At 38.0% G+C, this 13,285-nt stretch overlaps 1 protein-coding gene across 2 annotated transcripts in view; it reads right to left on the bottom strand.

The window, feature by feature from the left end:
* The window catches only part of MTM1 (myotubularin 1), a 39,326-nt gene that overhangs the window by 7,673 nt on the left and 18,368 nt on the right, over window positions 1-13,285 (bottom strand). For both annotated transcript variants that reach the window (XM_054169521.1, XM_054169522.1), the window contains exons 8-12: window positions 7,918-8,001; window positions 6,562-6,711; window positions 4,605-4,793; window positions 1,288-1,473; window positions 89-295 (exon numbers count right to left, since the gene is read on the bottom strand). In XM_054169521.1, coding sequence (XP_054025496.1) covers window positions 89-295; window positions 1,288-1,473; window positions 4,605-4,793; window positions 6,562-6,711; window positions 7,918-8,001 — 816 coding nt within the window. The remainder of the gene's footprint in view (window positions 1-88; window positions 296-1,287; window positions 1,474-4,604; window positions 4,794-6,561; window positions 6,712-7,917; window positions 8,002-13,285) is intronic.

The raw sequence follows: 13,285 nt of genomic DNA, 5'->3' as shown, positions 1-13,285 counted from the left end.
AAACCTTGACACAAGAAGTCATTTAACTTTAAAAGCTTTTTAGAATGTAAACATTGCATGGTTCTTGCAATCATCTTCTAATTCTTACTGATGCAAATTTGTGTCCAAAGCTTATCCATTCTTTTTGCACCAGAACTTCAAAGCCTTCAATTGTCCTGTAGTAGCTGTCCAGCATCAGCATGGCCAGAGATGTTAGCTGCGCTGTCCGGTCCCAGCCATCACTGCAGTGAACCAACACAGAGCTCCTTCCTGAGGATACCTTGTCTGCCACTTGAATAGCTCCTGTCAAGACAAGCTAGCAAAGAACAAACACGAAACAACGCAAATTAGTGCTAGCATTCTAATAAAAATAAATTGATTTCTGTGCATCTACACAAGCACCTAAACTGATACTGTTCCTATTAATAGACCTGAAAAGCATAGTGCAGTTAATTGGAAAAGAATTCTACGGGATCAAATAGACTTCTTACATAAAATCAGAGAAAGAGATTGGGTTCCCTAATCCTTTAGTAAGATCTAATTCATCTCACAGCACATTCTTAAAAAATAGGACAGAAAACAGCACCCTTGATAGACCAAAGAACCATAAGCTTCTTTTTTGAAGAGAGGATTTAGTATAGAACATGCTCCCTAAAAGTTCTGCATTACATTTTGGATCCTTTCTTTGAACTGAAGTATCTCAGCTGTTAAAAAAAGGAACTTGTGCCCTTCTAATATGCTTATTTTTCAAATATTAACATGAAAATGTGATGAAGTAGGTTCATTACATAATACTCTAAATAAATTTGTACAGCTATACAAGGAAAGGTTCGAAGGTCAACTAGTAAAACTGGTAATTCACCAGTATTCTAAGTATTGTATTTGTGCCCCAAGATCCAAATTACAGTATTTCTTTACAAAGCCCTAACTCAAAATAGTCATATGCATCTGACAACTAAGGTAATCACACTTACCTGCAATCCTGTATTGCTAGAACAAAAACTAATCAGGTCTCACATATGTAAAGACAATGAGACTAATGATGCATTCCACTCTTAAGCCTGACGTTTGACTTGAGGCAGAGAAATACTGAATTTACTGCTTGAATTACTGCTGCTTAGCAATGGTATCACATAGCATACACTAAGATTAGTTGGCAGAAAAGCACACACTCAATGATGTTGCTGTTGTAGTCCAAGCAGTTTGATGCATTCCATGTCAGGACTATCTCAAAGGTTCTACAAAGAAATCAAGTCTGATACAACAGATTTGGACAAACATTATTTGAAACAAACATAAAAAAGTTACCTTTATATGTTCTAACCAATGGGTTGATTCCAGGCTTGACAACCAGTGTGATTCCTCCACATTAGGATAAACAATGTCCTTCAACTTCTTCAAAGATTCCCGCATGACATGAATATTATGAATGTCCAAGAAGAAAAGTTCTGTGTTGGGATATGCATCTTCACCTTCATATCCTCCCCCAGTTGCCTATGAACAAGAAATCCAAGGTTTGCTCCAGTCTTACATACACTGCTGTAGCAGCTCTTCAACAGAGCATGAAGAAACAGATTTTTATTTGTACTGTATTTTGTAGCTGAGTAATATATCATTTCAGTTGCTTGATCAAAATAGCAGTCTCAGATACAAACTATTCTAGGACAAATGCTGCAGAATACTTGAAGGCTTTCCTTTGTCCAAACGGACAAAGCGTATTAAGTATAGCATGTGGACAGAAATACATTTCAGTTGCTGCAGCTAGCCCATGTCCTTTCAAAACCTCAAGGAAGAAAACCTAAAAGGAAGAAGTAACTATTTTAGAGTAAATCTAAAATTTTGTTTGCAATACTGGGCTTGAAGGCCTTGGAATAGGATTAACTAGCCAGGTAAGGACTCAGACTGCTTTGAGAATAGAAAGACCATTGTACTTTCCTCACTTTTGAGATTCGTGGTGGAAACAGCTTTTCCCTGACCAGCTGACATTACAATGTCACTTATGTTCACATTTCCCACCAAGGAATTAAGTCCAAGAATCTTACCTTGAAGTAAATTAGTAATAACATCAAAGAGAACTTTAAGGCAACTTTTCTAACATTAAATTTTATTGCTGAAGACTAAATGCATATTTAGATGGTTAGAAAACTAAAGAGCCACACAAGCATAAAGTATATGCTGCTGCTCAAGTATATTCTGCTGCTCTCTCCAAACATTTAATCAGCACCACAGCAGAGGATGTGCCTGGTCACAAAAGGAAGTGGAAAACCCACACATATTTGAGGACACAGAACCACTGATGAGATTTTTCCAAAGATAGCTTCAAAGGCAGAGCATTTCCTGCAGACAGGAAAACCATGCCATGAACTGTGATAAACAAAATTTTGTTCCAGTCACCACCACCAACCTAAAGCATGGTTTAGCCTTCCCCCATTAGTGCCACCTACATTTCTGCTTAGCCACATGGTATATCTATTCTGTGCTTTCTATCTCCTTCCTCAGATGTGGGGCTATTCTCAGAGTTGCCAGGCTCTGTGCTACAAGAAGTAGTAACTGTATTTTTCTCTTTCCTTTAAGTATTATGAAGTCCTGGTGAGGAATGATTGCAATTTTAGTATCACAACTGAGGCAGCTCCTACTGACTGGGTGGTCTTGACCTATGTACAAAGAACATAGGAATGCATGAGTAGCATAGTCCAAGATTTTGCTTATACTAATCCTCACAGCTGATCAAGATAACTTTTTCCAGTGCTGATCAACACTGGTTTGCACTCTGTATGTTACTGTCCCCCAGATCTAGAAATGGACCCTTTTGTGGGTTTTTTGCTATGATTATTTCATATTTAGACATAGCAGGAATTAATTAAAACACAGAGGGGAAATACAGAGACTATTTTAAAAAGCTCAAAACCATGTTTCATACTTCAGTAAGAATGTGTGTGTAAAGTTTGGGCATAATACATCTTTGAAACAAATGGGGTCAAAATGTTACTTTGTCCAAGAACTGAGGAAAAACTAAAGTTAAAGTAAGGGCTGGCACTCCTTCCACAAGGCAAACAGAGGGATTACATATGTTGTTCACTCATAAAAATTCAGTGTGCAGAGGATATTTCAATTTGTAGAGTAAAACATAAGCAATTGAGGCAGACTCTCAAATTACAAACCATCAGATTAAAATCTAGCCAAACAGCCCTTAGAAGAGACTCCCTGGAACAATATGCATTATACCCCCTCCCAAAAAAGTGGGGGGGGGCAGGCAAAAAAAGCCTTATTGCTTGCTTAATAAACTATATTTTCATTTCTGGAGAAGATAGCTCTAAAGGTACAGATGCATGTGTTCAAGCTGCACTGAGCAAAACACTAACATAATTGGCTGTCTTGAATTCTGAAACAACTTGACATTTGTTGTGTTTCAACCTCCTAGACACAAAGAGTTTTACCATTTGATATTCTTTTCAGCACAACTATTTCACATCAAAAAAAACCAAAACTACTCAGAAGTTAGAATCCCTTCTTTTCCAGATAAGCATACTGTTTCATAAGATCTAAAACCCTCTTAAGTTTGTGTCTCTCGTGCTTTTTGCTGTGCAGGCACATAACTTCATTAGGAAGGTCACGTCCATTTCATTTGTGCTTGAAGTTCAGTGGGTAAGGAACTATCCTAGATTGAAAGAGCAAAATTGGTACATTCTCTTACAAAGCAAGCAGCATACTTTTGCTTTTCACTGACTCTCCCTAAGTAGACTTTTCATATAAACATGGAGCACATCCATGTCTGCTGTGCTCTGTGCCAATCACAACACTGACACACTGTGACTGGCATTATCTGAGTATGCCTGAACAATCTGGTCCTCACGAGAGATCAAGGGGAACAGAGAGTAAAGCCAGGCACAAGGACACATTTTCTTCTTGAAATGTTCAACCAGGTGATTAAGGTCCCTTCTAACCTGATCTTTTTATGACTCTGATCCCATTTAGACTTTGATTGCAGATTAGCAAAGAAATTAGCACCCTGCCAGATGGAAACACTACTTCTGTTATTGCACATACCTAACTACATTAACCTAGGGAAGACCAGGTATCTAGGTATCCAAGATCATTCCCATACTGCTCTTTAAAGTGCAAACCTCCAAATTAACTTACTCATCAGTTTCTCTATTTGCTGGATGCCTGGATAGGTCTGAAGTGGTTAGGAAGAACCAAACCAAGGATGCTTATCTATGGTCTTAACTTCATGTATACAGCCTTTCCAGGATAGAATTTTCCCAAAGCATATGGAGCAGTGCTGTGGTGTGCATAGAGGTGGCATGTCATTCCAACAGAGGACATGGACTACAGGTCAGCCTACATCTACCTCAGAGTGCAGTCATATCTCATTTCAGTACCCTGCTAAAATCTGTGTTTGACTGATAACAGAGAGTAAAGTGTCTCTGAAAATCCATCTATGGTCCTAAAGTCCTGCTTATGACGGTCATTTATCTTCATGGTCTAGTAAATATGTATTTGATTAGGTAAATTTATCTACATTAATATTACTACTGTTGCCAAAAACCTCCTCACAGAAAACATCAAACTAAAGACTCCTCCCCAACCCCCTTCCCAAATAAAACTATTAAGCATCTGTTTACCTTGTTGGCGACTGCGTTGACATTGGGCCTAGCATCATAGATGGTCAGCTTGGAGATTTGCCCATTAGCCTCCCTGATGATATCAAGGTATCTTTCATCGTCTTTGTTCCGCTTGCCACTCATTCCAACAAGGGGCTGACTGCAGCGCATAATAACAGCTTGAGTCTCTGGATGAATCCATGACAGAACCTAGTCACGTGTCAAAATCATAGTAGAGAAAGACATTTTATTTTCAAAATCATAACTTCAGTTTTGAAGTTAAGAGTCTGTAAAATAGGTAATATGAAAATCAAGTCTAAAAAGTTTTATTTCTTCATATAATCCTGACACTGCTCCCACTTTAGTCTCATCAAATTTATCAATGGTAACCTTTAAAAGGGTTCATTCTCCTACATACTGAGCTCTTTCTGAACTTATACTTACCTATATAATCAAATGCATTTTAATAGTTTCTTTTAAGTCTTAGGCTTCACAAAAAAATTCTGCAAAGCAAACTGGAAACAAACATAGCAATGCCTGCTGAAACTAAGAAACAAATTCAGATGAATGAACTTATTGTAGAAACAGTGACTAAGATGCTCCAATTCTACAAGAACAACTTTTCCCTTTTTTTGGATAAGGAAAGGAAGTTGAAACTTTCTGCAGTATCTTGAATGTTTCCCCTTCTCTTTAGAGTACATTTTGTTCCTCAGTCCTTTTCACAAAGAGGGGGCAGTGGAGCAGAGGGTAATGCTGCCTTTGTTGTTCTTCTGAGCCAGAGGGAACTTACCACAAACAACAGACAGTGAGCTGCACAGGGAATACAATGCAGTGCAAGAGATTAAAGATAAGCACCACAAGAAGCAGGCAAGAGCTCCAACTCCATCACTACAGGATATTAAAAAAAGGTATTCTCACCCAGTCTGGAAGTTGTGGGTTACAGAGTGAAAGAACATTAGAGTTAAAAGAAAGAGAATCTTTGAAAGTATTCACTCCTGAAAACACAACCCTTAGTTGTATAGCTAAAAACATGACCTGTCAGTGTGTGTGTGGGGGAGTATGATTGGTTATTTCCTGACAAGAATAAAATTACTATAACCAAGGAAATGACTCTCACTGTGCAAGCATACAACAGCCCTGTCATGAATTTTGAGATGACAGAGAAGATGCAGTTAGGTTATCAGAACTATAAGCACAGACTGTATTTAACATACATGCTTTATACACAAGGATATATGTGTGCATATATAGTTCATTTACAATTATAGGCCTAGACTATAGTTATTGTATGGAGTTTCATGTCTGTTTGAAATCTGAGATTCAAGACATTGGCTTAGGATCCAGCACCTCTTCTGTGTTTGCCACATTGAAATATGAGTTAGAACAAATTGCATTGTGATAGAAATTAGCATTTCCTAGAGTGCTGTAAAGAGCCAATAAATAGGAGTTCTCAAAAGAATTTACTTATGGAAACATACCCCAAAAGTCAAATGGCTTTATCTTAAATACCTCAGAGCAATTTAAAGGGTCAAAACCCCCAAGGACTGACTACAGAGACTATGCATGAGGTCTTATTTTAGAGCTGACCATTGGAAATGTTTGAATGCCATGCAGTTTGCATACAGGATGATAACATTCGCTATCGGTTTTTATGTGTATCCTACAATAGTCAACAAACCATTACAGATGGCAGACCTGAGGCTCATACTTCATTAAGGGAATCTGCAATGCTGGCAGTGGTTACTAGGAAAGTTAAAACAACGAAGTTGGAATGGAAGATTGTTACAGGGCAAAACCAGAAATGCGGCTTGGCCAAGACACTAGTTTGAAGCAGTAAAACTCACCAGCCAATCAAAACTGTTTTGCTGTACCCACTTCCAAAAAAAGCATCCTCTGTGTCCTGTTCAGCAAAAAGTTGTTTGGATGCATATTTAAAACTAGCTATACTCTAAAGTAACTTTAGTCATGTAACACTCACTGGGATTCTATTTCGGGACCTGAAGGCAGCAACTTTCTTGAGATCCTCATCAGATGCGTTGTACGGCACCACTAAGAGCGAAGGGTAGGTGTCACACAGGCTGTAATGTTCATTAATGAAAGTCACTCTCCACCGATCATTAGGCAGTCCCTGAAATATAACAAAGGTTTTCAGTGCATTTTCAGCTTACAAAGAATTCTGCTCTTGAATTCTACATGACATTACGGCCACATGGTGGCAACAAGCTACCAATGTAACCTAACTGCAGGACTGTTTCCAAACAATAGAAGAAAAAAGATTACAAGACCACACAAAACAGCTCATTGCTGACAGATTCACAACCTTAAATAACTGCTTCACTATCTCATGTACTCTTACAAACACAATTTCATTCTTAGAGCAAGTTTCAAAACAATGATTAAATCTAGTAGATTTATTTCAGTTACCTTCTCTCTTCCCTCAAAACTCTGCCTTTCCATTTTGCCTGCTGAAAAGACTATGGTCCTGAGAAGACAGGGAGAGGAAAACTCATCTCGACTTTTGTTCCCTGTAGCCTGATACTACCTACAGGTTAAAAATAATATTCAGGGTAGCTTTCTTACTGAGAAATGACAATTTTTAGTTGCAGTCTCCTCAGTAAGGCATTTCACAAACAGCAGCCAGGAAATCGAGAGAGACTGATGAAACCTCCACACATGCATAGCACAGTGGGCTTTGTGTAGGCGTTTGTACTTTACCTTTTTTGGATCTTAGGCCTCTAAATCTTGAACCAAAAAAAAACTAAAGAGAGGGGAAAAAAAACCCAACCAAAAACACAATCTAAGGAAGTCCTTATTGTTTGCCTTTTTAAAGCAAAAATAAACTGTCTAGAAGACATTTTTAAACATTAAATTTATCATTCTCTTTCATCAATATTTTTCCCAAACCACCTGAAGAGCAAGGATGAATTCTGATAGACACATAAATAATTTCCATAAAGCAATGCTGTTTCTAAAGTAAGCTGCTTTTTCCCCCTTCACTTCAGGAAGTAGACCAAACCAAGGACCAAATCAAATCTATATTTAGGACACTGTAGCTGCATAATTGGCACATTCTCTCTTGTCCCCTGCTCATTTAACAGTGGTACACTGTAAGAGGTATCAGTAACTTCCTTCAAGGAACAAATACTACCTTCCTTGGACATTGTAAATTTTTGTTTAAAGTTCCAGTGGCTTTTTTTCTCTACTTGCTTTTCAAATTGCATTTCTGTCTTCTCCCATTCTCTACAAAAGAGCTGCAGGAGAAATGTACAAACAGTTCTGCTGTGTATGCTGGCAGACATGAAAGCACCAGGCAACTGCAACTTTCATAACTCACTTGTCTCCTGTACTCAGACATGGGGTTGTACACCATCCAGCCGTTTTCAGAGAACTTTTCTTCATTTGCAAATGCAAAAAAGAGCTGTAGGATGTAAAAGAAGCTTATTACACCAAACTATGACTGAAAGTGGCAAATATGAAGGCTCATTAACAGTTATACCCTAATGCTCACCACAAAATAGGAATTACTTTTTCATGCCATTCCCATTATCTCTGTTTATATCTGGTATTTATAGGACTGTAAAGCGAAGATCTAGAAGCAACAAACATTCTGCTAATGAAATGATGAAAATAAGGCAACATCTGAAAAAAGAAGTGACAGTAATAAAAGTTACAAAGCCTAAACCACTTGATTTTTTACTGTCAGGAGGCTAAAACTTTTTAAAATAGTTTCTATCAGTTTATTTCCTGTATTCCACCATCTTCCCCAAATACACTACTGTCTTTTTACCAAAATGTCTCCATTAGGTACAGCTGCAATTACTACATAAAATATTAAGACAATAAATTGAAAGTGTAAAAATACTTTAATTGCTATTCATTGCCATTAGGAAGCAGTTATCTTTCTGCAGCACTTCCCCTATTGATCCTTAAAACAGAAATCCGATTTGCTGTACAACTCCATGAAATTTTACAAGTTGCCATTGAAGACAAAACAAAATGTTTTTAGCAGGCTACATTATCTACTCTTTTCCTGCATTACTACTCATTCTCAAGACACATTTATGCAACACAGCATCCTCACCAAGAATTCTGACAGCTTCCTCGTGCCTATTAGTTTCCTGTTCCTTTCAGCCAACTCCAAATGGGCAATATTACCTAACTACCTCTGCTTTCCCTTTCTTTGTTTTCATAGTTTATGATGGAAGCAAAAAGAAAATTTATTTTAAGAATCTACTTCATTGAGAAAATTGATTTTGGTGGCTTATGAATCCTTCAGATGCCAACTGGAGGATGAAACTAAGTTGTTAAAAAAAAAACCAAAACAAACACACCAAAACCAAATGAGAATGCAGAAGAGAACACGTGGTCCTGAGCTAAGTAGCAGTAGCCGGAGCAGGAAGTATTCAAGAGCCTATCACATTTCACTTGTAACCAAGAAAGTCTCCTCTCTGTTCAAAGAGGAAATTGAATATTAAACTGAACATCCAAAAGCTGTATCATTTTCACAGGCCTATAACTGAACCAGGCAGAAATGTAGAAAACCTGGCAAGCAAGAAGTAAGATCATGTGTAAAAAGGTATCCACATTTACAGCCATTTTAATACTAAGAACTACATACTTAAACAAACATAAGATATATGCTTGAATAAAACTGCATTTTCTTACTTGTATCAGGACAAGCCATATTTAGCACACATTTGTGCACTACTTTTATTTATTAGAAACAAAATGTGATAATGAGCAACATCAAGTAATGTCTATTGAGTAAATTAGACCTTTTATTATCCTTGTGCACCAAACTGACAAATCTATGTGACAAATACATATTTAGATCCCAGAAGTTACAGTTCAGGTAAGCTTCAGGTCTGCACTACTGACCCACATATTGCTACTTTTGCACTAAATAACCCAAGCTTACAGACTAAACATGTATGTTTGTATCTGTATGTCTTAACTATCTTGATTAACACTGCTTAAACTTCTCATCTCACAGCGTACGGACTGAATGCAACTCCATAGTGCAGCAAGCAACCAGGACAGAAAAGTGATGCCACTTACAACATACACTGCATATCTCTCATATGACTTGATGAAAGATTTGAGAGGTGCTGGCTTAGTAAATATACATGGCTTAGCTTTTTTGTGGATAGGAGGTCCCTTCACATTAGTGCCCCACGTATGCACACCTCTCAAGTCAGGATCAAAACAGGGAAGCCACTTCACTGCCCCTAGGCATTTAGTATGGACCAGCTGGGTGTGTATTTATATCTTTCAGAGTGCAGAGGAAGGTCAGAGAAGCAAACTACATCAGCAGCTGTAGGAATTGCATGACCCCACAAAGCAGAAAAGCCCTGCCAGCCTCTCTCAGTGCGTCATTATGCACACAGGTACACTTCTCAAATACCAGAGTGCAAAAAAACACTGGTCAATTCCACTCCATGCCTTCTTCACACATCTCTTGTTCCCTCCACAACAATGGTACATCCCTGATAAACCATGCTTCTCTCCAGAAAACATGAGGTACTCTGAGCCTCCACCCTAACACCCTCACATTTTTTTCTTTACCCCCTCCCACCAAAATAAATTCCTTTCCCTTCTCACACTGTTAATCCTGCTGCTGCAACAGAAAGCACTTCTCCACAGTTCCTAGTGCACCTAGCCTACTTTCCCAGGAATTAAATCAGCTGCAGCTTCACCAGACACATTTAAATTCCAACAAAAGTTTTTGGAAATTAACAAAACCAAAACCTGCACAGGAGAGCTGCTCAGGTTCAAAACAATAATGCAGTGAAATAAAAGTATATTTTAATGAGGGGTTCTTTGTATCATCATCAGGCATTTTAAAATAATGAACGTATAATCAGAAAGCACAACTGTGATTTGTACAGGCATACCTGAGCCAAATCCAGATTAGTTTGATTGGATACTAAGCACAAGCAACAGGACAAGTTTCAGGCAGATCACCTGCTCAATAAATCAGTGTTTGTCAACTGAATAAAGCCATAGCTGTTGTAAGTTTGATGAAAATTAGCACTGTATGTCTGATGGAAGTCCACCAATTTCCAGTAGTATATCAAAGGAAACGGAAAGAAGAAATCAAGGAAAGCATGAAGAGGCAAGAAATTTTTAGAAGTGTAAACACTCAGAAAACTTATGGGGTGGCAAGGCTTGGGACTTATCAATACCTGTAGTTGCTAAAAACAAGTAAGAGTTAATAAATCACTTAAGATTTTGACTCTGCATAGAATGGAAGGAGGGATCTCATTGCATTCATACTCTAAAAGCAGAATGCTACTACTTCACTTCAAAAATCTCTTCAAATATTGCAACACTTTTGGTAAGCTACTTTTTATGCTTCACTGTGCAAATAATTCTGTTTACTTCCTTGCAGGTGCTAACCCACAATTTCAACACAGAGCCTCTTTTTCAGTCCTGCTACAGACTAAGTGCTTGCCTTCAACATTCAATTTATCATTACCATTTTGCACACAACAATAGTATGTGATACATTGACTGCTCATAACACAATGTAGTTCTGTGAGATAAAGGAGAGAGCAGCTGCAGTCTGACAACACACTTTGGCAAGCAGTCTATTTACAAATAGTTATATATTTATTTATGGAATCTCAGCAGATAAATACACGTTCTGCTTGTGTATGAGCATGTATCAGATACAGAACAGATAGAGAATTTATTGAATATATTACCTATCTTTATGCATTACAGAAGAAGAAAGCAAAACTAGAACAAGGAGGTGTTAAACACATGCAAACAAAGCAAATTGTTTTTTTCCTGTTTCAACCTTACTGGTTTATGTTTTTCATATAGCATAAATCACTAAGCTTTTACTCAGTGAAAAGACTCTCAGTTTCTCAGTGTGTTTAAAAGTAAAGATATTATCTTTAATATGTCATTACACAACTCTGCCAGTTGCATCTTACCTGTTCATCTTAAGATCAGATGTTGCAGTATTTACATAATTAACTTCTGATCATTTGCAAATATGCAGAGACTGATGTAAGTAATATAGAATGAAGCCTCAGCGATAGGTTTTTGTGCAAAATCAGACAGGCACCTACATCAGGCCTCACTGCCATCTAAAAATCACCATCCAACCGCAGTACTGGCATGATCAGAGTCTCAGACATTTCAAATTAGCAGGGTAACTAGCTGCATCAGGCATGGGAGAGGTCCAGGTCAGACAGAAACAGAGCTATCATGGGTAGAAATAAATACGTATCATGCAGGTATTATGGTGGCAAATAATCTCAGAAAAAAAGATGATGTCTGTTTTGAAGAAAACATCAGGAAGTGAAGCAGCTGCTATGTAGAAACTAAACGACAGAGACTAAACATATCTTTTGTGAAGTACTACAAACATTTGATTTAGGGGCATGGGGGTTTTTATTTCATTGCTTGTTGTGTTTGTTTGGGTGGGGTTTTTTGTCTGGTTGGTTTTGGTGTTTTCTTCAGCTTTTAAAAAAAACAACTTTCAGCAATGATTTTCTTTCAATTAGCAAAAGCCTGAAAATGCAGCAGAGGATTACAGATAGCAGCTGTTTGTTCCATATCAGCCAAGCTGTCAATCAGAAGAGCTATCAGATTTTACATTATGTTATTGATTTAAGGTGATCTGAATCCAACTTATGCCCAAACTGGAGAGCCACAAGAATTAGTTTCTGGAAGTAAGCACATATGACAATGCTGAGAGACTCACGAATAGCTGCAAACAGATCTGTGATTACAGGCTCTCAAACGCTGCTTTTGGGATGGTAGACAAAACCCTTCAAAATAAGTTTTTTGTCCAAGAATGCTATACCATAAAGAAAATGGAAGCAAAGCATCTATCAAAGTTCTTGTTTAGGATCAGCTCTAAGGATATGGGTCCAATATAGATAAAAATCAGGCAGATAAAAATATGATATACTATTAAAAGCGAAAACAATAGAAGTTTAGGCCTTTACTGTCCTGATGATTCCTTCTTTCCACTCCAGCTGCACCAGCATCAGTATTGCTGAACCAGATGGAGATTGAGAATGCTGTTCCACAAGGTGATCTGAGCAAAATTATCAGTTTAACACTGCTAAAAATGAGGTATGCCTCTTTTCTCCTTCCAGCTCCTTGTTCCACTCACATACCCTCGCCTGCACTCGTTCTGATGCACACCAATTTGAAACCAGATCTCCTCAAACTACTCCAAGTGGCACAAGACTCAGAAGACAGAAGACTTTTGTGCTGCATAAATGAACTACATTGGCTTACCCAGGGATTATAAAACTGTCATTTTGGTATGAGGGGAATCATAAACCACATGGCTGGAAGGTAGAGGGAAAGAGGCCAGAGAAAAGCAAGAACTCAGCATTTGAGTAGCAGAGGTTGCCATCCTCACTCAGCTGTCATGTGAAGCCACAGCACATTCTTTGTAAAAGATCTGCATGGTCAGAGTGTGAGCATATGTTCAAAGGAGAAGGCAGGCATCCCAGACATGCTGACATATTCAGACAGTGAAACCATTTTCTAAACTAACCACTGGAAGAGGCAGTCCTGTCATTCCCCTTCATTCATATCCACCCCTAGATGTCAATGATACCATGCCATAAGGTATGGTTGGTAAATTCCTAGGAAATTACTCAGGCCAAAGCTTTTATTATTTTTTTCCTCCTTGGTTTAGCCTCTTTCAGTTCCCTGTCTGGTTCATCACA

This window comes from Dryobates pubescens, chromosome 18, assembly GCF_014839835.1.
Source record: "Dryobates pubescens isolate bDryPub1 chromosome 18, bDryPub1.pri, whole genome shotgun sequence".
NCBI classification, from domain to species: domain Eukaryota; kingdom Metazoa; phylum Chordata; class Aves; order Piciformes; family Picidae; genus Dryobates; species Dryobates pubescens.
Note: the sequence above shows the minus strand (reverse complement) of the source record. Positions and strands in the feature narration are given on the sequence as shown.